Source organism: Morus notabilis, unplaced genomic scaffold, assembly GCF_000414095.1.
Source record: "Morus notabilis unplaced genomic scaffold, ASM41409v2 Scaffold114, whole genome shotgun sequence".
Taxonomy (NCBI): Eukaryota; Viridiplantae; Streptophyta; class Magnoliopsida; order Rosales; family Moraceae; genus Morus; species Morus notabilis.
The window spans coordinates 47,819-72,764 of NW_010359462.1; the positions used below are offsets into that span (position 1 = coordinate 47,819).

The window sequence follows — 24,946 nt, forward strand, 5'->3', positions numbered from 1 at the left end:
AATCGCTAATCAATCCGTTCAATTCATTAATCAAGGCTCTAATGTCATCTCCCAACCTCTCTCGAGGCCTCACAAGAAATTGTATTTAAATACCCAAAACAATATCCCTATTCGAAATGAATATTTAAACACAAATTAAGCTTCACCTTTAGAATTAGAAAATAGGAATATTGATCGCCTCTTGGCCTCACAACGACCTAAATCCTAATTTGATTATCTAACCGTTTATCTCCTATCGGTCTCACAATAACCTAGACTATGTTTCTCAAATCTAGATAAAGAACTCAATCTCTCTCGAGCATCAAATTCGCAATCTAAAAATCATCTAACTCATTGGCCAAATAAATTAGAAGCATTAAGCATAGAGGAACATAAATGAATTGAAAACGAAATTAAATTAACAATCAACAAAATATTCAAAACATAGTTCAAATAAAACTACATCAAGTCCTAGATTTAATGTCTAGCTCAACATGAAAAAAGAGATAAAATAAGATAAAACTCAATATCCATTGAAGAGCTTCCAAGGACCTCCAAGATGAAGGATTTCGGCCTCCTTTCGATGTTTTCTTTAGTTTTCTGGGCCCCCATTCTCAAATGGCATCTCTTTCCTTTTATACTACAATATTTCGGAGCTAGGATTTCATACGCGTGCTGCAGCCTGCGTGAAAATGCACTGTAGCGCGCGTTTTTGGAAGAAGGAGTTCACTGTCGTGGGCTGAGGCGCGCTGCAGCGCCTTTGGGCGCGCTGCAGCGCGCGGGGCACCTTGCTACAACGCCTATTGGGTGCGCTGCAGCGCACAGGTAGGCATGTGGGCTTCTTTAGGTGATATATTGCCTATTTACAGGCGACTAAGGCAGGTGACATATCCCCTATAAGAGGCGACATGCGCTGTGGCGCACGTTTTTGGAAGAGGATCCCGCTGCAGCGCGCGGAGCAGGATTTGGGCGCGCTGCAGCGCGCCGGACAGCATTTGGCGCGCGGGCGCGCGTCTGGTAGCCAGGGCGCGGGCGCGCACCCCATTCTGACTTGTGGTTCCCTTTGCGCACTGTAGCCCGCTTTCTTACATTCCAAAGCCTCCTCTTTTGTGCCTTAAAATCCTCTTTCGCCTCCTCTTGCCATTGATTCACAAGTTGGGCAAATATTCTTATTTTCTTCATGCAGGATCATCTAAGTTCGCATTTATTTCTAATTCCTATAAAAAGCATACAAAAGACATTAAACTAAAAAAAATGCTTGAAGACTTACAAATATCCAAGCTTAAAAGTACTTGATTTGTTGGTAGAAATACCCCTCATCAGGAGGTCCTCAAAGAGGTATTCCAAGAGGTCCTTAAGGAGGTAAGTTGGAAGGAGTACATCAAGTAGTGTTATGCTAAGATGTTTCCCTGAGTCTAAAATAATGTCTCACGAAGCTCAATTCCTAAGCTCGTTGCCTTGAGCTCAAGGTGAAGTACCCGAAGCTCAAATGCCTTAAGCTAAATACCCTAAGCTCATTATGCCTCAAGCCCGGTACCCTGAGATAGTTGCCCCTGGAGTAGAGCACGTTAGAATAAACCTAGTCTCCCATCTTACTTTTCCACGTGAAAAATGAGAAAAACCTCCTTATCAACCACCCCACATCATCCGGGTTAGTAGGATATGCTTGAGTAACTGTCATGCCACAAGTGGCAAAGAAGTAGAGAATTCGCATCCAAAGAGAAGCTTGGAAATCAGCAACTCTTTCATGTGGGTGATTAACGCCCAAAAGTGATATTCACAAGCGGTCAATTGTAGCACAGAAGGGCGGTCGTATCCACAGAGAGATAACAAAATAACAAGAAAGACTAATAGAATAAGAGCGTTAGAGAAAATTGAATTAAGGAAAAATGAGAGTTTTTGAGATTTTTGTTGCAAATAAAATAAAAAGGAGAAAAGATTTGTGTTGAAGAAAACGGTAAGGTGTCGAGAATCCCTAATATTTCATTCACCAATTCAAGTTTTGATTCACAAAATAAAAGAATCGAATAAAATAAATCTCTATGTTGACTCCGGAAATATTATCATTACAAGTTATCTAAAATCGACAATATATCAACTTGACAATATTGCAGTAAAAGACAATTTACAAAATAATCTGAATAACAAAATAATGCGTGACATAATTACATAAGAAAAGCATGACTGAACTTATATAAAAATTGGCACACAATATTTTGAAAAATAAATGAAAGATAGATGAGATTTAATTCATTCAGATATTGAACTTTACAGCACATGGAATCAAAAGCCCGAATTGGGTCACTCAACAAAAGTTCATCTCTAATCTCACTAAGAGAACTCTAGCCTAGCTTGCAAAACATTCTCACAAGTTCTAGAGAGAAAATATGAGGCTGACAGCAAGACGACAGAAAACTGAGTATAAAAAGCTTCCAAAAACTTTAGGCTAACCCATCTAATTATAGTATTCAGAGGTTGCCTATCAAATAAGGAAATAAATAATAAAAATAGAAAATTACAAAAGAAAAGGAAACAAATAAAATTACATATAAATTAGGAGAAATCATATATATGATTTGAGGAAGAAATCTGGTAATTTGCTCTAATTTTTAGGGAAGAAATTCAGTCTCAACACTCTGTGGACACGTGTCGCAACGTGATTGGCAGTGAGAAGACAATTCGCCACGTTTCGCGCATGGAATGGTTGGAGTGTGCTGGCGGTGAACAGTGGGGGAGACAGTTGTCGAACGTAGAGGAGAGAAGCAGGCTGGCTTGAGTAGGCGCAGGGTCCGCGTTGGACAGCTGGCACGCGAAGAGTGGGCGGTCAGCTAGACTGAGCAGGCACGGGACCCACGCGAGACTGGGATGGAACGCGCTGATGATTGCGCGTGAATGGGACGCGCTCTAGTGGCTCGGCGATGCGGGTGACGCGCGTGAGGAAAGGTGGGAGAGCTGGGAGGTGGGGCCCACGGTGCTGATGCAACTTGGCCGGCTCAGCTGGCTCGGCGCGGCTCTGCCTCTCTCTGATCAGCTTGTGTGGCTCGACTAAAAAGCTTGGCTCATTTAGGGTGCATTTTCATGCACTTATCACACACGATTCCCATCACATGGTTAGTAAAAAAAGAACTTATAGGTGGTTCTAAAATCTTAGACACACAAGAGAAACTCCCTAAACATGAACGCCATCATATAAGACTAGTTTGTGGCTGTGTTTGGAGTTGTTTTTATTTTTCATGTTTTTCGAAAAAGAACATGAAAACGAGAGAGAAACGACGTTTGACACAATTAAAGACAAAAAATAGAAATGAAAACGATTTTTTGGTTTAGTGTAAAATGGGAGAGAAATGAAAAATGACTTTTAGTCATTTTTCATTTTTTGTTTCCGTTTTCTCCTCTCTCGAGCCGAGAGAGAGACATTAATGGATTTTTTTATACTGAAAATAATCTCTTGATAAAACTACCAAATACATTTTCAAAAATGATTTCTGTCTGAGATTGAAAATGTTTTCATTTTCATTTTCATACAAAAAATATAATCATTTTGAAACGAGTTCCAAACGCACCCTATATGTCTCATCCTTAAGCACTAAGGCTCCATTTGGTAGGGAGATAGAGAAAGGAGAGGATGGAGAGAATGTGAAGGATGGAAATTGTTATAATAATCCTTTAGGCTCCGTTTAGTAAGAGGGGTGGAGAGGAGGAGGAATGAAGAGAGTTGGAGAGACGGAGAATATGAGCCATGAAGAGGATTATGATAATCCATTGTGTTGTTAAGTAAGAGGGAGGGAGAGTTAAAAGAATAGATGAATTGATGCTTGTTTAATTACTGTTTTGTCCTTTTTACCAATTTCATACTAAACTTTTTAAAGATAAATTGGTCCTTTTCAATCTTTTATGGGTAGATTGTATGGATCATTCCATTAGAGGAGGGATAAAAAATGGCAGGCTCATTGGAGAGAATCTGACGCAACAGAATGGAAGAAAACGAGATTTTACTGACCAAACCCGGATGGAGGATTCCTAAATCAACCTAAAAGAACCCTATAAAAGGAAAAACCCCCAAATTAGAGAGGAAACTCAACTCTAATTCAATTATCAAAATATTTAAATCTCTCTAATACAATAAATAAGTGGCTATTTATAGCTCACATAGAAAACGATAACAAAATACAAAGTAAGATAAACGACATACTAATAATAAAATAAAGCTAAATTAGAAAGCTATAATAAATGACAATAAAATATAAAAAACGATTACTAATACTCAAATTTCCCTACATCAGTTCACCTTGTCTATAAAAAATAACTCGACCTCAAGTTCGGTAGAAACTCTCAGAGATGAATCAATAATAGTTAGCGGTAATGTGGAATGAATAAAACTCAGGGAAGTCAATACCAAAGAGACTCCTATTGGTCTTGTGGGAATGGTATACCCCAACCGTAAAATCCCTCTGAATCTGGTCCTAAATCCACAATAGCACCTAGGTAATCGTCCAATGGAACATCAAAAACAGCCAAGCTATTGGCCATTGACGGTGCCTCACACCTTTGGTCTTGAAACCACCCAATTCACTAGTGAGGCTGCCCACAAGATGGATGTGAAATGGCAAGATCCTTCGTCAATTCAAACTCACCCATAACTAAGCCATATTTCTTCCATTCAAGCTCATCCACAACTAAACCCTCAACAACCAACTCTTATTCCTCTTTAGGCCCTTTTCCAAAAGTGCTTTTACTAAGCTCTATAAGATCACATTCCTCTTTTTTTTTTTTGCTAAATTAATAGCCTCAGATGAGTTATGCACGAACAATAAGCAAATTTCATCCCCAATTTCTTTTTTCAATCCACAAATAAATCAAGCAACTCATTGAATTTCAAGTTCAACATCAACAAATATTGTACTTAGTTTATAAAACTCATCACCATATTCTAATACCGATCGGTTCCCTTGCTCACAATTGCGGTATTGTTGGAATAAAAATTGGATCAAAGGGAGTTGAGAGAAATTGCTTTACATAAAAGTTGTCGCATTATTGTCCAATTTTGTACCGAATTTTTGCTCTCTTTCTTTCTTTGATGCACGAACCGACCCAATGAGCTTGAACACGCCCCTTTAATTTACAAACCCCCATTTTAACTTGTTTCTCCTCTTCTATGTTCATATAATCAAAGTAATAGTCCACAAATTGTATCTAATCAAATAAATCATCCAAAGGGTTACATTTGTCATCAAAAAATGGAATCTCTAATGAAGTAATTTCTGTTTGAGCCAAATTCTCTTCAGTTTGAGTGTCCAAAGAACCAATGCTTGGCTGCTTTGGGTTTAATTCTTTTACCTGATATTCAGTGCCCATAAGGAGATGGTGTTGTTGCTTCCCAAGGTTCACTCCTCCTTGCATCACAATCGGCTTAATTAATTTGTTGCCCAGTTCAATCTCTGATACCAACTGACGCAGCGGAATGAAAGAAAATGAGATTTTATTGGTTTAACTCGGATGAAGGATTTTTGAATCCACCTAAAAAAAAACCCACAAAAGGAAAAACTCTTAAATTAGGGAGGAATTTCAACTCTAATTCAATTATCAAAATACTCAAGTCTTTCTAATACAATAACTAAGTGGTTATTTGTAGCTCGCATAGAAAATGATAACAAAATACAAAGTAAGATAAACAACATACTAATAATAAAATAAAACTAGATTAAAAAGCTATAATAAAATATAAAAAATGACTACTAATACTCAAATCTTCCGACGCGAGAGTCTCCTCCCACTAACTCATTCTTCTCATTCCTTTTCGATTAAGGATTGGTGAAATTTTTTTTTAAATGATTGGTCAGAAAGAAAAAAATAAAAATGGTGAAACAGTAGAATAAAATAAGGAAAAGCAAAAATAGTGAAACTTACATATAATTTTCATTTTTATTTTTGCCTTTCAGCTGCTAGAAGGGTTTTTTATTTTTATTTTAATGTATTTTTTTTTTGTTGAGAAAATAAACACACATAATGTGGAAAAGAGAAAATCTGAAAAGAATCTCCTCATTTTTATCTAAATATAACTTTTATCTCAGAGTTTTTTCAAATTCAAAAAATATCTTGTGTTTTTCAACTCACACAAAAAGCATCAATTCTTTCAACTTTTTAGGTTTAATTTTTTTAAAATAGTCAAACTGTCCTTGTATATTTCATATACTGTTCAAGTTTCTGCTGAGCTATAACAACTTCCAAACACACATCTTATTTTTTTTTTGAAAATAAACCTATTAGAAAAGTTACAACACCCATTTAAATAAGTCTTTTTTTCTGTTTTTTTTTTTTTTACTTTAATAAGAAAGTGAAATCTTTTTTTTTTTTTAAAAAGATGTAATTCTATTTTTTTTGAAATTTTATTTGGCAATACATGATAAATTTATTTACCAATTTGATGTGAAAGTATATTTTGTAATGTGTAATAAACCAACTTGCTAGAATTGCACAACACTATTACGTGACGAAAAAATTACGCTTTTTTTTAAGATTTCACTTTCTTATTAAAATAAAAAAACTTATGCATGGTGATGTAAATTTCTTAAGAGAGCCACTTAAAAAAAAAGAAAAAAACTAAGAGAGGTGTTTAGAAATTGGTATAACTAACACAAATTTAGGTATCGTTTATTTTACCGATTCGAGTTTTACTACAATAAAAAACTCTCAGAAACAATCATATTTAACTTTTTTACTATAGTAAAATTTTTTATATAAAATTACATCTCAATTTGAATTAAAAATTCGAATCAACGAACTAAACTGACTTTTAAATAGTGTATGAGATATTTAAGGATAATATTTAGATAAAACACAATAAATACTTATATTTTAAAAAACTTAGGGATAAAATTTATATTTAGACAAAACTGAGGGATACATTTTGAATTTTATACTAAAAGCGTAAAATCACGGTACTATTTTTCTTTCTTCCCACTTGTTCAATGTTTTTTTCTTTCTTTCTCTATTCATTCCAGTTAAATTCAAAGACGTCTCTCTCTCTCTCTCTCTCTCTTTTTGTTCCTGCGTTTTCTTGGACAATTTCCTATCATCCAAACAAGCGATTTGATCAATTCCCCGTAGTTTTCCTCAGCAGGATTGGATCTTTCGTTCTCTCCTCTGGATCTCCCCTGCTCGGCATAAAAAGGCATTCGTTTTGCAGATCTCATCACTGCAAATCTGTAAATTTTCCTTGAAAATTGAAATACCTGGAATTCAGATCCGGAGAGGAACAGAGAAATGGACAATGGCGACATCGAAGGTGGTCCGGAGGACAATTTCCACGCGCCGATAGGTCGCAAGTACCGCCCCGTCGTTGACAATGATAGCGCCGTGCTCGAGATGTCTTCAATCGATCCTTCTGGTTCTTCTTCGTCCTCTTCTGCTCTTCCCCTTCCCCAAGCTCCTCTCAAGTATGTTCGTAATACTCTCTCTCTCTCTCTCTCTCTTTCTCCCTCATTTGCTGTTATCGATGATGCGCATGAAGACATATCGGGTCTTGAATTTGAATGATGTGTCGCGGTGATGGATGCGATATTAGGTTTCCGAGTCTTTTCTGTTTGTTAAACGTGAACTTAATTGAAAAGGAATGAGAAGAAGAATGAGTTAGTTACGTTTGCTTATCGTGAGGATTGCATTTAAGTAAGCTCGTTTAGTTGGTTGGGTTGGCTGATTTTATGTTTCTGAGAGTTTCGCTTATGTTTGTTGGAAATTTGATCGTAAGCAGATGAGAAAATACTGATGAATATGGCTCTATGGTTAGATTGTATTCAAATAACTGCAGTAAGTTGTGTTAGGGTTGTGGAATGTGTGGATGGCTTAGATTTGAACTTTAAATGTGATAAAAGAAAACTTAAATATTTTTAATTTAGTTTCTTGCTCTTGATACCAAATACCAATAAAGCCATGCGTGATGGTTCGTAGTCCTATTGCAAATGATATTGTCTGTTTGTCAGAATTCTACAAATCTCTGAAACATGGGTTAGTAAAAATGTTCTAGTAAAATATATTCTGTGTAATTTCTACTCATTTAGCTTTGTTTGATACTTTGATTGCGATGGGGAATATGTGGAAATTCACCCATCTCATTCAAATATGGAATGACTGAGAACATTGTGTTGGAAGTGGAAATGTTTGGCTGACTTTGTTCCAAATGTTTGTTGATGTCCTGTGGCAGGAAAGTTAAAGTGAGCTCACAGGAAAACATGGATTCCACTGTAAATGAGGAAATGAATGGACCACAAAGAGAATCCAAGCTGGAATTGTTTGGTTTTGATTCTCTTGTCAACATTCTTGGTCTTAAGAGGTATGCTTTTCATTGTTTATTGGTTTATTTTTCTTTTGTGAGAACTAGATATCTTAAATACTAGACATAAAAATACACATGCATAGTAGCTGACAAAATGTTGGATAATTGACGCAACTTCATTATTTTGCTAAAGTTGTCATTACTACATGCTCCCTCCCTAAGAAAGGATGGATTATTGGAAGGGGTAAATTTTTGGATCCTTGTAGGTTGAGCTGGAGTTTATTTGAATTATTTCACGAGAACCCATTTTCTTTTATGATGGTAATAGTTTCGATGCTATTTCAGTATGACAGAGGAGCATTCTGCCGAACCTTCTAGTCCTAGAGATGGTGAAAATATTTCCATCACCCATGGGCGTCCAAAGGTATGCTATTCCATTGACACTCACTGGTGCGTGTGTGTTGTTCTTTTTTTTTTTAAATTTATTTTATTTTACTTAATATTGAGAAAAAATATGGCCACTACCACGTTAGGCATCAGCATGATACTATTTATAGTCAGATTTGAGATGAGAATTGAAGTAAAATCTGAGTGGAGAATTTTCCAAATAGCGGTTGGAAGAGTGGAGGGGTTTCAGTAATTAAACTGTCTGCTTCTTCTTCTTCTTTTTCTTTTTTCTTTTTTCTTTTTTTTTCCCTTGTAATAGGTATTTAAGTTCTAGCTCCAGTATATTATCTGGCAACGATGTTGAGGATGAACCGGTCATATACTCGTAGCATCTTGTGATATTCATTAAATTTTTCCATGTCATCTAAAGTGCATTTATCTTGCAGACTTCGGACATCAAGTTGGGTACGATGATGGGTGTATTTGTTCCATGCTTACAGAATATATTGGGAATTATCTACTATATTCGATTTTCTTGGTAACTTTCTTTGACTGTCGTCTTTTAGATTCTTATGCACTTGGATTTATTTTACGTTTTAACTTCTGAGCAGGGTGTGTGTAACGTCATAAATGAGCACCTTGATCGGTTCAAATTACATGTCCTTTCTATAGCTTTTGCTAAGTAATTGAAGCAAATTTTGCCCTCATATGTGTTGTTGCTTTCTCTGTCTTTTGTGAAATTGCAGGATTGTTGGTATGGCTGGTATAGGACAGTCTTTGTTGTTAGTAGCAATTTGTGGCTTGTGTACTTTTCTAACTGGAATCTCATTAAGTGCTATTGCAACCAATGGTGCTATGAAGGTATGAGTACAATTTACAATTACCATGAACTCCATTTCAGCCTCTTGTACTGGTTTTGAACTTTTTCTCCCAAGTTCCAAAAACTATGTCATTGGCCCTTTTAATATTTTCTTAGCTTAGGTGAGCTCATTTTTGTTGGTTTTAGTTTTAGATTATTGGCCAATTTTTCTGCTGCATACTTTTACATAACATTGTTTTAATGCTTCTTTTTCTTCTTTTCCTTTTGGGTTTATAGCAAATCTTATCATTATGGTTCAACTTGTTTTTTTTTTTAATTACACATTTTTTCTTACCGGCAAAAAGATATTAGTTACACTTTTAGTTATTACCGGCAAAAAGATTTTATGCTTCATTCTTTCATTTGTTATTCGTAGTATGAGGTAATGCATTTGGATAATTAGAAGGGTATTTTTTCTTAAATGCTTGTTTCTGTGTCTTAAGAGTCATTTGTTTTTACTATGTAAGATGGAGTTGATAATAATGATTTGCTACTTGTTCATTCTAGGGTGGGGGACCATATTATCTAATTGGTCGCGCACTTGGTCCAGAAGTTGGAGTTAGCATTGGACTATGTTTCTTCCTTGGAAATGCAGTTGCCGGAGCTCTGTGAGTATACTATGACTTTTGTTGTCTCAACATCACAGTATATATGCTGATGTTCATTAGACTGGAGTTGGGGCTCATTTGAAGTGTCCTGTTCATTATTTATTTTTGATGTGCTTACCGTACCAAGTTTTATGCCTTGATGTGCATGTGGTTGTAGCTATGTCTTGGGAGCTGTAGAGACTTTTTTGAAAGCTGTCCCAGCTGCTGGAATTTTTAGAGGTAATGATTAAGCACGTGCCCCATTTAACAGAAAAGAAGTTAATTGTGATATGCTATCGTATGTAAGATCACGTCATTCATAATTGACAATTTCACACGTTATTCTATTTATTACTATAGCTTTTCTCTTGCAGCATTAACATTTTGTATAAAAATCAACTTTGCTTTTGTAATGGTTGCTTAACGTGTCTAACTGTAAAGAAATAGTTATAACCATGGGTCCAGTGCATCTTTCTGTTGAGCATTAGACTTTCTTCACACAAATGTCCCTTAACATCCCATTCCGTACATTGTGTGTGCACCCTCTTCATAGTCTCAATCTGAACGTGGGCACCATATCTCTCTCCCTCCAGTGTTTTGTGCTGTAATGCATTTGTTCAGTTTTGTACAATACAACAATGTATTATGTGTTTGTCCATGTTCTGAGCTTATATACAAATTGAGCTTTTAACAGTTTTACATAGAGTTTGTTTAGTGACACGTGTTTCTGGAATTCAATGATTGCATATTTATTTTATTTCTTCATCATGTTAACACAGAGACTATCACCAGAGTTAATGTCACAGTAGTTGCAGAACCTATACAAAGTCCAAGCTCACATGATTTGCAAATTTATGGGATCGTTGTGACTATCCTCCTCTGCTTTATTGTGTTTGGTGGTGTGAAAATGATCAATCGAGTTGCGCCTGCTTTCCTTATACCTGTTCTATTCTCACTGTTTTGCATATATATTGGAATTGCTGCGGCAGGGAAGGACCATCCTGCAAGTGAGCAATTTCTTCATCTATTTCTTACTCTTTTTTTTTTTGGTCTTGCAATGGTATTTCTGCTTGTTTGTTTGTCTACGTGTATAACACTGTAAGTATGAGGTTGATTGGACAATAAAGCATACACAGGGTTTTTGTCCTGCACATTTATAACATTGTAAGTATGAGGTTGATTAGACAATAAAGCATAAAAAGGAATCATATTTACATCCAACATTGAACTGCATGATATGATATCCAGACTGCAACGTGGTAAATAAAGCTATGTATTAGAATGTGGGGGAACAAAAAATACATGTCAACTTATTATTAAGGAATAAAATAATTTTAGTACCTTCTGTTATAGCGAAACATCTCGCTAGTACCTTATGTTTTTAATAATAATAAAATAGTACCTTCTCATTTGAAAAGCGTCATTCAAGTACCCTAAGCCTGAATTTTGAGACATGAAATGTCTTTTCTACCCTTCTACTTATTTAACTAAATTTTAAATATCAAAAGATTTTCTCTAGAAAATTAAATATTTGAAAAAAAAAAAAACACATTCCCAAATCTCAAACCTAGATTTTTTCAAACCCAGAAAATTTCTGTTAGGATCCTAGGAGTTTAGCTAATAATTGGTTAACAAATGGTGTTCTTGGATCCAACTTCCGAAGCTTTTATTGATTAAAATGGAGGATTACAACTCAAGGCTCACTGAGGCCCTAGGCTCAACGAAGAAGAAGAAATTACAAAAATGCAGAAAATAAGATAATGGTGGATTTTCGAGTAATCCCCAGACTCCCAGGTAGCTCCTACAGCACAGAATTCATGGTCCCCCATTCTGCCTGCCTGCTGCCCCTGTTATCCCTCGGGCACTAACCGTTTCGTCCTTGTTCCCCGGGTGGGCTTGCCCCTCCATCGATACGGCCCACTTCATTTACTTTGGGCCCCACTTCATTCAGCTCTAGGCCCATCCCCTTACCTTTCTGGGCCCTTCTCACGTACACTTTCCTCACCAGAGGCCTAACATCACCCCCCCCTTCGAAGACAACCTTGTCCCCAAGGTTGAATTCAGGGAACTGTGCCTGAAACACGTCCAAAAGTTCCCATGTGGCTTCCCAATCCTGCAAGCCCTTCCACTACACCAAGTCTTCAGTCACCAGCTTCCCGCCCAAAGGTGACCACCGACCCCGGACAACTTGCCAAGGCTCGACTTGTAGTTCCAGCTCATCCGAAAGCTGAGGAGGAAGAGGCTGACACGACGAATTCAGACCCCTGAACGGCTTAAGTTGAGATACATGAAAAACAGGATGTATCCTCGCAGTCTCCGGTAGCGAGAGGTGATAGGCAACTTCTCCGATCTTTTCCAAGACCTCAAAAGGGCCATAAAACCGAGGGGCTAGCTTCTTGGCTTTCTTTGCCAAGGATTTGAGGCGGTAAGGCCTGAGCTTGAGAAGGACTTGGTCCCCCAGTGCGAAGGATAGTTCCCGGCGATGCACATCGGCAAACTTCTTCATATGCTGCTGTGCCCCCACAAGGTGCCCCTTCAGGACGTCCAACAGCTCATTCCTTTGCTGCAGCTGCTGGTTGACATCTTCCACGGCTGAAGGAGAGTCTTGAAACCGGTGAATTGTGGGGGGATCACGGCCGTAGACCACCTGAAAGGGAGAATGCTTGGCAGACGCATTAAAATTGGTGTTGAACCAAAATTCAGCCCACGGCAAGTATTGTGACCACAAACGAGGTGTGTCACTTGCGAAACAGCGAAGCTACACCTCCAGGCACTTGTTTACGACCTCTATCTGCCCATCCGACTCGGGGTGATAAGCCGAACTTCGACTCAGTTTTGTGCCCTGCCTCCGGAAGAGTTCGCGCCAGAAAATGCTCATGAAAAGTGGATCCCGGTTTGTAATAATAGAGGCTGGGATACCATGGAGCCGCACCACCTCCCGTAGAAACAGCTCAGCCACTTTCTTGGCTGTGAATGGGTGAGATAACGGCAGGAAATGGGCATACTTGGACAGCCTATTCACGACGACCAGTATGGTATCAACCCCCTGCGATCGTGGTAACCCACACACAGAGTCCATGGAGATATCTTCCCATATCCTCTCTGGAATCGGCAGCGGCTGTAGCAGGCTTGCGGGGACTAGCACGTCCGACTTGGAACGCTGGCAAATGGGGCAGTCAGCCACGTATTGGCAGATGTCCCGTTTCATTCCTCGCCAAAACAGGTTACTAGCCACTCGCTTATAGGTTTGCAGGAACCCGGAATGTCCTCCTAAAGCCGAGTCGTGAAACTCATGAAGCATCCGACCTATCCAAGGCCACTGTTGAGGTAGCACTACCCTGCCACGGTAGCATAACAAACCCTGGCGCAGGGAAAACCCAATCGCCCCCCCGTGACCCTGTTCCAACTTTCTGATCAGTCCTGCACAGTCCCCATCCGATCGTTGGTCCTGCCGAATCTCGTCCCAATTCAGGAATTGGGGCACGGACATTGCAGCCAACCCCACCTCAGTGTCTTCCTCGCGTCGGGACAAGGCATCCGCCACACGATTCGCTGCCCCTTGCTTGTATTGCAGCTCAAAGTCATACCCGAAAAGCTTAATGGCCCAACGAAGGTGCTCCGGGGGTAAAAGGCGCTGGTCCATTAGGAATCGCAGGCTCTGTTGATCGGTTCGGACCACAAAGTGTCTTCCGAGTAAATAATGGCGCCATTTCTGTATCGCCAAGACCACAGCCATAAGTTCACGTTCATATACCGACCTCAACCGAGTGGTGCCCGATAGAGCCTTACTGAAATAGGCAATCGGCTTGCCCTGTTGCATCAGCACTGCCCCAAGGCCCGTGCTCGAAGCGTCCGTTTCTACCACAAATGGCTTGGCGAAATCTTGCATTGCCAAAACGGGAAGGGTGGTCATCGCGCTGGAGTGCCTTGAAAGCCGCGGTGGCATCCTCAGTCCACTTGAACTCCCCCCGCTTGAGTAGGTTGGTCAATGGTCGTGCCAAATGCCCAAAATTTCGGACGAATCTTCGGTAATAACCCGCCAACCCGAGAAACCCCCGAACTCAGCGGACATTCCTGGGTGTGGGCCATGACAATATAGCTTCCACCTTGGCCGGATCAGTTGCTACCCCGGCTGCTGAGATGACATGACCCAAGTATTCTAAACGTTGCTGCCCGAATGAACACTTCTTACAGTTGGCAAACAACCGTTCCCTTGTCAAAACCTCCAAAACTGTTTTGAGATGCTCACAATGGTCTTCCCACGTTCGGCTATAAATCAGAATATTGCAAAAAAAACCAAAACAAACTGTTGCAAGTATGGCTGAAATACCTTGTTAATGAGTGCCTGAAATGTGGCCGGAGCGTTAGTTAGGCCAAAGGGCATAACCAGAAATTCATAGTGCCCTTCGTGCGTGCGAAATGCGGTTTTCTCCACATCAAACTCCCTAACCCGGATTTGGTGGTAACCGGCCCTTAAGTCCAACTTAGAAAACACGGATGCCCCCTGTAATTCATCCAGCAGTTCGTCGATGATGGGGATTGGGAATTTGTCCGGCATCGTGAGTCGGTTGAGAGCTCAGTAGTCGTCGCAAAAGCGCCAACTCCCGTCTTTTTTCCTAACTAACAGAACCGGGCTTGAAAAAGGGCTACTACTTGGCCGAATAATCCCTGAGGACAACATTTCAGTGACCAGCCTCTCAATCTCACTCTTATGCGCTTGTGGGTATCGGTATGGCCTGATATTAGGCGGTTCTGCCCCTGGTTTAAGGGTGATTTGGTGATCCCTACCTCGCGAAGGAGGCAGCCCCTCAGGTGTCATGAACACCTCAGGGAACAGAGCCAAGACCCTCTGAACGGGCTCAGGCTGACTCTCCCCTAAACTATCCCCATCCTCTCCCTCTAGTGAATAAATTTCCAGCAAAGCCCCAACCATTTCTCTATGGAATTTACGAGTTAGGGTACGGAGACTTACCGGTTCAAAGCTCAGGGTCGGATCTCCCTTCAGGCAGGCCCATCCTTCTTCCGTTCTGAACTTCATTGTAAAATTCCGCCAATCAGCCCGTACCTCCCCTAGCGTTCGCAGCCAAGACACCCCAAGTACCACCTCCGCGCACCCCAACTCAAACGGGACAAAGTCTGCAGCAACTTTGTACCCCCTGGATCCTCAGTTCCACCCCCTTGCACACTCCTTGCTGGCGGAAACAAGCACCATTTCCTACCTGTATGCTATATCCCCCCGTGTCTGTCAAGGGAATCCGCATCTCCCTCACGATTTTCTGTGACAAGAAATTGTGGGAGGCCCCGCTGTCTACTAACACCACTACTTCTCGGCTCCCCAGTGCGCCCACCAGCTTCATGGTGTTGGAGGATGAAATTCCCATCAGAGAGTTTAGCGAGAGACCTGCCATACCCTCCACCTCTTCGGTAGTAGGCTCCTCTTCCACCACCAACTCCTCGGCTCCTTCCTCTGCCAACAATACTTGTAATTGCCGGTTCTTACACCGGTGACCCGGACCGAACTTCTCATCGCACCGAAAGCACAGCCCCTTAGCCCTCCGCCGCTGGATTTCCTCATCAGTAATGCGCCTGAAACCAGCCCCACCCCCCTCAGACACTCCCGTGGCCTGCGGTGACCACCCCTGAGTCTTTTGGGGAGGGTTCTGCTCCTTCCCTTGGTTGGACTGAAGGGAGTTCCCGGGGAACCCTGATGGAGAATAGGTTCGATCATTGACGCCCAAATCCTTCCCCGCCCCATCCAACCTCCAACCTCGGCCCAACCTCCCCTTCTGGAGTCTCTCTATTGCCTCGTTTCGTTCCTCAATTTGTTGGGCCAAATCCATCGCTTCCTGGAGGTTAATGGGCCGATGTAACTTAACCTCGGCCCCTACATCCTCACGAAGCCCATTAAGAAAAGCTCCCCTAAAAATTGGTTCAGGAATACCTCGCATGGACGCGGCCAAGGCTTCAAACCGGTCGCGGAACTCTGCCACCGAGCTATCCTGTCGTAGCGCCATCAGCCGCTCCGTCGGGTCGCCGTCCTTCGCACGGTTGAATCGGTGGATAATTGCTGCCTTCAAATCCCCCGCCAGTTGGTGAACATATCTTGCGAGTCCAACCACTGAAACCAGCCGAGAGCCCTGCCTTCCATGCAAACCGAGGCCGCCAGAACCTTCTCCTCCTCCTCGACGCTGTTGATGGCGAAATAGCGCTCCGCCCGAAATACCTAGCCGTACGGGTCTTCTCCCTGGAAGATCGGAAGCTCAAGTCGTCTTCCCCGATGGTCCATCCTTCCGCGACCCCTATCTGGCGAATCAGCCAGCCCCGGTCGGTCCTGGTCTCGTCCCTGCTCTCGTCGTGGGGGTCCTGGTGGGTGGGTCTCTAGTCGGCGACCGATCAAGGTCTCCAGTTGGTGGAGCGCTCCTTGAACATCACCAATTTGGGCTCCTAAAGCTAAGACATCCTCCTATAGCTGAGGCACGTGGTCCATGATCGCCCCCATCAGCTGAACGGTTTCCTTGATCGAATCGATGCTTCCTTCCAAGCTGGAAACGCGGCCTGGGTTACTCACCGCGGGCGACAAATGAGCCATGGATCGGCGGCTCTGATACCAAATGTTAGGATCCTAGGAGTTTTGCTAATAATCGGTTAACAAATGGTTTTCCTGGATCCAACTTCCGAAGCTTTTATTGATTAAAATGGAGGATTACAACTCAAGGCTCACTGAGGCCCTAGACTCAACGAAGAAGAAGAAGAAATTACAGAAATGCAGAAAATAAGATAATGGTAGATTTTCGAGTAATCCCCAGACTCCCAGGTAGCTCCTACAGCACATAATTCACGGTCCCCCATCCTGCCTGCCTGCTGCCCCTGTTATCCCTCGGGCACTAACCGTTTCGTCCCTGTTCCCCAGGTGGGCTTGCCCCTCCATCAATACGGCCCACTTCATTTACTTTGGGCCCCACTTCATTTAGCTCTAGGCCCATCCCCTTACCTTTCTGGGCCCTTCCCACGTACACTTTCCTCACCAGAGGCCTAACAATTTCTTAAGTCTGCCCCATACTTGTCTGTTCCAACCCCACCATCAGTGCCCATATCCGTAGCTAGATCCCACCGCCCCCACCCTAGAAATTTTCACCCCCAATGTCGGCAACCAGATCCCATCGCCCCCACCCTTGTTGTCCTCTACCCTGTCGTCAGTGCCCGTATCCCGCCGCCCCCAAATCCGTCAGTGAAGCCATCGGAGACTAGGCAAAAAGGTGGGTCGGGAGAGCCGCACTCGCGTCCCTACGGTAGTGAAGAGTTAGGCAAAACCCACCATTGAGATAGTTTATGGGTCATGAGACCCATCCGCGACGAGAGATCGCGAGTGACCCACCGTCGGTGCCCCCCAAGCTCCCTGCTTTGGCCGCATCTCCCCTCTCCCGTAGCCTAGATCTGAACATAGTCTAAAGCTTCTAGACATTGGCAAGCTTCGAACATCGTCACTAGTTGTCAACAAGCAATGAGATGATTCGGCATATTGATAAATTTGGTTTTTGAATTGACTTTGGTCTGATTTGTATGTTCTGATCTGTTTTCTATTTTTTGCTCTAGAGAATTGTTTGCTACTTGATTCCATTTGTTTGCTGGTTGTGATTGTTTGGACCAATTAATTTGCTACTGTATTCTATTTGCTTGCAAATTGACGAAAAACGTAACTTTTTTTGTCTGATTTGTTTTTTAATTTTATTTGTTTGCATATGACGAGCAAACATGTTTTTAGATATGTTTCTTGAATGGATATTTTTTGTTTCTTTGAATACACTAAAATGGTTTTAGGGAATATTTTTAAAGTTTTTAGTTTCCATTTAATTAATGGTAGGGTAGTTTCGACAATTCATATCCCAAGAATCGGTCTTTAAGGTACCGGAATAACGCTTTTCTAAACGTGGAGGTACTATTTTAATATTATTCAAAACACGAGGTACCCGCGAGATGTTTCGCTATAACGGACGGTACCAAAATGATTTTATCTCTATTATTAAATATATTCGACTATAATCTTTTGCACATTTTTGTTTTGTTTTCTTTGAATCCTGTTATGCATATTAGTATTTGGATTTTTCCCTTGAAAAATTACCCATTGGATGACAATAACTATTTTAATTTTGAATGGGAACGCCCTTGTGAATATGACACGACATACTCTGTAGTCATATAAATGCTCCAATCATTGCCCTTAAACAAGCTCATTGATGTGCTCAATGGTGATTCAATCCAAATTTTAACATGTCATCAATTTAGGGCATTGTGCATGTATTAAATTTAGGGAGTAATTTTTTCAAAAGTAACAGTTTAAGCGGCAACTTGCCATCCATGGGGGAAAAGGTTTTAGATACCCTTGTATTTTGTTCAAATAAATAAAAAAAGCTGAAAATCTCATAAGTAATGCATTTTCAGAAACCTTACCCCTTTTCAATTGTTAGTGCTTTTCTTGCTTTGCTACCTTCTCTGCTTATTTTGGATTTTTTCCCCTTTGGTGGAAGAGCTAATTATTTCTTTAAATGCTTGATGACACAGCTGGAATAACGGGCTTGAGTCTGGAATCTTTTAAAGAAAACTGGAGTTCAGATTACCAGAATACTAACAATGCTGGAATTCCTGATCCTGATGGGGAAGTATCATGGAGTTTCAAGTGAGCCCTGGCCTAAGTTTCAAGCTAATATATTTCTGGTTGTCGTTTTCATGTATGCTGTGGTTCTACTTTGGTTGTTGGTGCTTTCTTGCTTTGATCTCATGCGATTTGACCGATACTTTGATTGTCTGAACTACTTTACCCGTTAAATATAATTGAAGGAAAATGATTGTTTTATAGTCTACGTTTGGATGTACAGATTCTATAAATTAAGTTAGGCAGTGAAAACTTATTAAAAAATACCTTGCAGGTATTCGAGAGTTGTTGATTTCGCTCCCTTTTATTTCTTGAATATGAAATTTAAAGACTTAATTGGGTAAGGGCTTCAAAAACAAAACATTTTAGGCTGCTCATATCCTTTTGTCCCAGTCAGGAGTGACTATTTGGTTGCACTCATATTTTTGTAAATCTTGTCACTTGGGTGTGTCGCTTTAGTTGTCAACTGGTACTACTTTGGGCCGGGGCTGTGGAGACATTTTGTGTTAAAATTGTTCTTGGAGTTGCCTAAGACATCTTGGTCTAGTGGCATTTGGGGGTTTTATTGGAGGGGATTTGGGGGAAGGTTTCGGGTTCAATCCTGTCTTGTTTGAAAAAAAAAAAAAAAATTGTTCTTGGAGTTGCCTAAGACATCTTGGTCTAGTGGCATTTGGGGGTTTTATTGGAGGGGATTTGGGGGAAGGTTTCGGGGTCAATCCTGTCTTGTTTGAAAAAAAAAAAAAAAATTGTTCTTGGAGTTTTACCTTTTCTCATTATTTTTCTAATTGTTACTTATTTAAACTTTCAGTGCGATGGTCGGGCTCTTTTTCCCTGCTGTAACAGGAATCATGGCAGGTTCAAATCGATCAGCCTCACTGAAAGATACTCAACGTTCAATTCCCATTGGAACACTTTCTGCAACTCTTACAACTACTGCAATGTATCTAGTTTCCGTTTTGTTATTTGGTGCCCTAGCAACCAGAGAGAAGCTTTTGACTGACAGGTAAGCATAATTGTTGCTTTTCATTTTTCATCATACATGTGCTTGGACCTCTGTTTTTATTTTTAGAATCTCATTCACTAGGGTTACGTTTTGCTTTATCCATTATTTAGCATGTTACTGTATTACGGTGCTTCATGTGTCTTATTCCTTATGCTTATATTTCTGACTATCAAGTGGTTAGGAATGAAGTCTTCAAAGTAAAACATACCCCTTGTTAAGAAGAAAGAAGAGTAAACTTCTATGTTACAATGGTCTCTAATATGTTGTTGTGCAGGAACCCTTTTTCTTATTCATCTCCTTCGATCAAAAGTTTAAGAAGGAATAATTTTCAAGAGATAAGAAACCTATCTGCCCAGCACCAATAGCCCCTGAGTCACTAAGACCATCTCTAATGGAAATGCTAATGGCAATGCCATATATGGAATCAAAAAGTGTGAAAGTGACTGTTAGGGTCCTTTAGTAATTTGGGTAGTTAGTTTAGTGAGTGAGCTGATAGAGTCACCAGAAATTAGTATAAATAAGGAAGTTAGTAGCTTACAAAGGGTTTTTTTTTTTTCTGATTTGTGAGTGATTTGGGTATCTTTTAGGGCTTGGGAAACCAAGATTTGGGAGAGTTGCAACCTTTCGAAAGCTACTCTATCAGTGTTCATTCTATTTTGATTCAATAAATCTTAATTTCTTAAGAAATTGCTAGGTACCTAACATTTTGGTATCAGAGCAACAATCATGGCACCTAAACCAGCTGACGGAGAGAGAGTATCAGCTGTGGAGAAGGGCTTGCCGGCGGTTCAAGAGGAGGTGCAAGTGCTGCCTCCGGCCAGCTTCCCCACCTCCGGGAGGAGGTGATTGGGTTGCGATCTGAACTGGGAGCTCAAATCGGGGAGGTTCAGGGCTCTCTTTAGCGGTTGGAGGCGTTTGTGGAGAGGAGAGTATCAGTTGTGGAAAAGGGCTTGCCGGCGGTTCAAGAGGAGGTGCAAGTGCTTCCTTCGGCCAGCTTCCCCACCTCTGGGAGGAGGTGACTGGGTTGCGATCTGAACTGGGAGCTCAAATCGGCGAGGTTCAAGGCTCTGTTGGAGAGGAGGCGTTTGTGGAGAGGAGGTGTTTGTGGAGAGGAGACGTTTGTGGAGAGGATGCTTGCTCCTTTAGTGACAGACCTAGACGGACGACAACCCAGAGAAGGCGCACTTGAGCAGAACGAAAGGCATTTGGGAGTTGGGCGATTTTACTAGAACCGCAACGAGCTGCGAAGGGAGGAGCAGATCGGCGACATTCGAGGTCTGGGCCAGACCGATCTCGACCAGAAACAGGCGGAAAGTCGTCGTGGCGGGCAGAGCGGAGGAGACATGGGAGCGGAGGTGCCGAAATTGTACTGTGAGGACATTAGCGAACTGGGTCTTGGGGAATATGACTGGAATCGCGGAGAATTGTGAATGGGATGCCAGATTGGCTTGGATCAGAGAACAGTTCGTCGTCGATCTGAGGCGGAGTTGGTCCGGCAACCTCAGGGAACAACATATATGCCTGGAGGAGAGGCTAAGGCTTTGGTTCTTGGGGATTTTGACTGGATCCGTGGGAATCCGCCATGGGAAGGGCTGGCCGGAGGCGGAAGGCCGCCGGACGGGGTCAGGGGCCGCGCGGAGAAGCGCCGAAGACTGGGTGGCCGGCCTAAGAAGAATTTAGGTAGGGGAGGCCTGTTTGCCTGCCGGGCTTGGAGTGGGAGGACAGGAGACAACCCGGAGAAGGCGCACTTGAGCAGAATGAAAGGCATTTGGGAGTTGGGCGATTCAACCAGAACCGCAACGAGCCGCGAAGGGAGCAGCAGATCGGCGACATTCGAGGTACAGGCAGAAAGTCGTCGTGGCGGGCATAGTGGAGGAGACATGGGGTTGGAGGTGCCGAAACTGTACCGTAAGGACATTAGCGAACTGGGTCTTGGGGAATATGACCGGAATCGCGGAGATCTGCGAATGGGAGAGGCCAGATTGGCTTGGATCGGAGAGCAGTTCGTCGTCGATCTGAGGCGGAGTCGGTCCGGCAACCTCGGGGAACAACATATCTGCCCGGAGGAGAGGCTAAGGCTTTGGTTCTTGGGGATTTTGACCGGATCCGTGGGAATCCGCCATGGGAAGGGTCGGCCGGAGGCAGAAGGTCGCCGGACGGGGTTAGGGGCCGCACGGAGAAGCGCCGGAGATTGGGTGGCCGGCCTAAGAAGAATTTAGGTAGGGGAGGCCTGTTTGGCTACTGGGCTTGGAGTGGGAGGACAGGAAAGCTCATCTTGGGCCTTGCCCGGTTCAGAGGGGATTCCAATGGGTTAGGGAGCCCAGCCCAGATCTGCACCTAGTTGGGGCCCGCCGGATTAGGGAAAACGATTCGGATCTTGCTGGGGCAGATTTCAAAAGGAGGTTTTGGACTTGGATTCCTTCTGGAAGCCTATCGATGAGAGCGCGATTTTGATCTGGAGCTGCATTGGAAGGTGATTCTCAGCTCAGAGATAAAGGTGATGGACCTCAAGATATGTGGAGTGACAGGTTCAAGGAATTAGAATTTTCCAAGGATGTAGCTAAAGTTCCTTCGTCAATTGAACAAGAAAAAGAAGAAGAAGAAAGCTGTGAACGTTCTTTTATATTAAAGGATCTTCTTGGTTATATCAATTGCATTGATGGGGTTCTTGACAATGGAATTGGGAATTTACATCTGCGAGTTACCTCCATTGTTGGTGATATGAAAAACAATGAGCAAAGATAAAGCTTTTGAGGGGAAAGTGTGTTATACACGATCAATTTGAGATGATAAGCATTTGTGACATTGGTGAATCTGTGGATCAGCTTCTTGATTTAGTTGATTTCATGGTGGTTCTCAATATCAGCTTCAACCGGAAGTACAGATTTGGAAAAATAAAGAAGTTAACAAGAAAATTTGAAGCAATTTCTGTGCGAATCATGGAGTTAACAGAGTTAGTTGTTCCGTTCGACGCTTCTAGATCCAAGCTCATTAAGATAGGAAGTGGGTTTGAGCCAGTATTATTTTTTAGAGAGAGATGCTCTCCCTTCTCTCTAGAAGTCTAAGCGTCACATATTGATTTTTTAAGCTCAACAACATGTTTTCGGACTATTTCAATCCATACAAACACGAGTTTAGAATTGGTTCAAAGTGGTTCATTGTTTCTTTATGACAAGATGGAGGTTATATTAAGTTTGAGGAGGTTTAAGAAGAATCGTAGATACTCTCTCTTGTTCCATAGATGCAGCCTTTTGGTTGAGTGACATTTTGGGAGTGGTTTGCAAGCGGGAAGCTGGGCAGGGTTTCAAACGTAAATTTACCAACTCATCTATGACACTTTTGGTGGAGATTTTGACAAATGAAGGGGGTGAATTTTTAAAGATAATGAGGGTTCAAGGTGGGCTGGTGAGGAATTTATTCCTTCCAGGAGAGAACTAAAACGGGATGGTTAACCTTGAAAATCAAACTCGACGTGATTTTGGGGAGGAATTCAGACGGTTCTTTTTCATTGGGGACGAGGGGACGTAAGAAGGGAACTGTTGTAGAAGAAATGGGAAACACAGGGATGGTACACTTTACGGGGACACAACAGCAAAGGAGGGAGGTGAGTAATAATTATAAACAGACTTTCCCTCGGATTTTTGAACGAGAAAGGGGAATGGAAGCTCTTTCAACCGAAGGTAATATGGCCGAGATAGCTAAATCTTGGGGGATGGCTGTGGTAGTTACCAGAAGGAGTGTGGATACAGAATGGTGGGAGTTAAAGGAAACGATTGGTAGCAGAGTGGCGAGGTTGGTGGAGGTGGTCCCCTTGACGGCAGATGGAGCCGTTATCTGGTGTAAAGACGAAGCAGAGAGGAACAAGCTGTTGACAAAAAGACTGTTTTGCAAGAAAAGTCCAATAGCAAGGATGGAGACATGGCCGATGTATTCTCATTAGGAGCACGTGCAGATAGAAGCAAGGGGCAGTTGGATTGATATTTGAGGGGTTACCTTTGAATTTGTGGAATTACAATGCCTTCCAGATCCTGGGAGAAGCTTTTTGGAGGCCTCTTAGAAATTGCAGAGGACACGCTAGAGAAATCCTTTTTGATGTTTGCTAAGATTAAAGTTAGAGGTTTCAAAGGTCTTATGGACCCATTCTTGAGGTTCCATGCCAAGGCGAGTTAATTCATTTAGGCCTCTTCAATTTAGAGAAAAATCAGAGCTTTTCCAATGGGAGAACAAGGGGCTGATATTCAGAAGTATTGAAGGGATTGCACGAAAGAGTAAAGTATGTGTTAGTGAAGAAATCGGAGCTCGGATGGTGATGCAGGGAAGGAAATCCGGTTAAGGATCTTTTCCGGGCGACGACAGGATATGAATTCTGGCGGTTGGCGAAAAAAGGGATGGAGTCGAAGAGATGGCAGGAAAGTCCAAACTGGAATCTTCATCGACAAGGATTCCACGTGGAAAAATGATTGTGGTAGAGGATTCATGTCTCCCTGAGAATTAACCACATGTGGCAATCCTACCAGTTTAGCCACCGCCTTTTTTAGAAGTGGGAGTTTGAAGAGGAACTGTAGTCGAAGAGACTATTCTCGGTCTTGAAGCCTATCATGTTCCCCTACCGCCTAAAAAGAGGGATTTATTCCTCTCCAATAAATTTGGGCTTTTGGGCGACTCAAGCTGTTCAATAGGAGATGAGGGTGTTAAAAGTTTTCAAGCCTAATCAGTGAATGGGCCTATATCAGATGGGATTACTGAGGGTAATAAGGTAGTAGGAGAAGTGAATCAAGCCCATTCAGAGATTGAGCCTATATCAATAGGGCTTACTAAGGGTAATCAGGAGGAAGGTGCTGGTAAGGCTTTCCTTAGCAAGCCATAGGGGCAGTCGGTGGAGGCCCAAAAGCAAGAATGATTTTATAAGGGCAAATTTTAAGAAGTGGGAAGATAATTTTCAGAAGAAAAATCCCAAAAAGTTTGTCCTGCAGTATTCTAGCGATGGAGAGTTGGAAAACCGGAAAATGAAACCGTTTCCTTTTTTTACCGAAGAATTAAAAAATTGAATAAAGTTAAAGCAGTTCAAGACAAGGAACCGGAGGAGGGATTAGTGGATTCCGATGGAGATAGCAATTTTCCTCCATGGTCAGGACGAAGAAAGTGGGTCTCGCTCAGTCTCATCTTTTTGCTCGACAGAAGAAGGTGAAGAAGCGGAGGACCAAGGAGG

At 42.0% G+C, this 24,946-nt stretch overlaps 1 protein-coding gene across 1 annotated transcript in view; it reads left to right on the top strand.

Annotated features, from left to right (window-relative positions):
• Positions 1 to 7,155: 7,155 nt before the first annotated feature.
• The window catches only part of LOC21402660 (cation-chloride cotransporter 1), a 31,929-nt gene continuing 14,138 nt past the window's right edge, over positions 7,156 to 24,946 (top strand). Inside the window, exons 1-10 of the mRNA XM_024163153.1 lie at positions 7,156 to 7,415; positions 8,180 to 8,308; positions 8,597 to 8,675; positions 9,085 to 9,176; positions 9,385 to 9,499; positions 10,005 to 10,105; positions 10,263 to 10,324; positions 10,864 to 11,091; positions 18,644 to 18,758; positions 19,543 to 19,737. Coding sequence (XP_024018921.1) covers positions 7,243 to 7,415; positions 8,180 to 8,308; positions 8,597 to 8,675; positions 9,085 to 9,176; positions 9,385 to 9,499; positions 10,005 to 10,105; positions 10,263 to 10,324; positions 10,864 to 11,091; positions 18,644 to 18,758; positions 19,543 to 19,737 — 1,289 coding nt within the window. The 5' untranslated portion in view covers positions 7,156 to 7,242. The remainder of the gene's footprint in view (positions 7,416 to 8,179; positions 8,309 to 8,596; positions 8,676 to 9,084; positions 9,177 to 9,384; positions 9,500 to 10,004; positions 10,106 to 10,262; positions 10,325 to 10,863; positions 11,092 to 18,643; positions 18,759 to 19,542; positions 19,738 to 24,946) is intronic.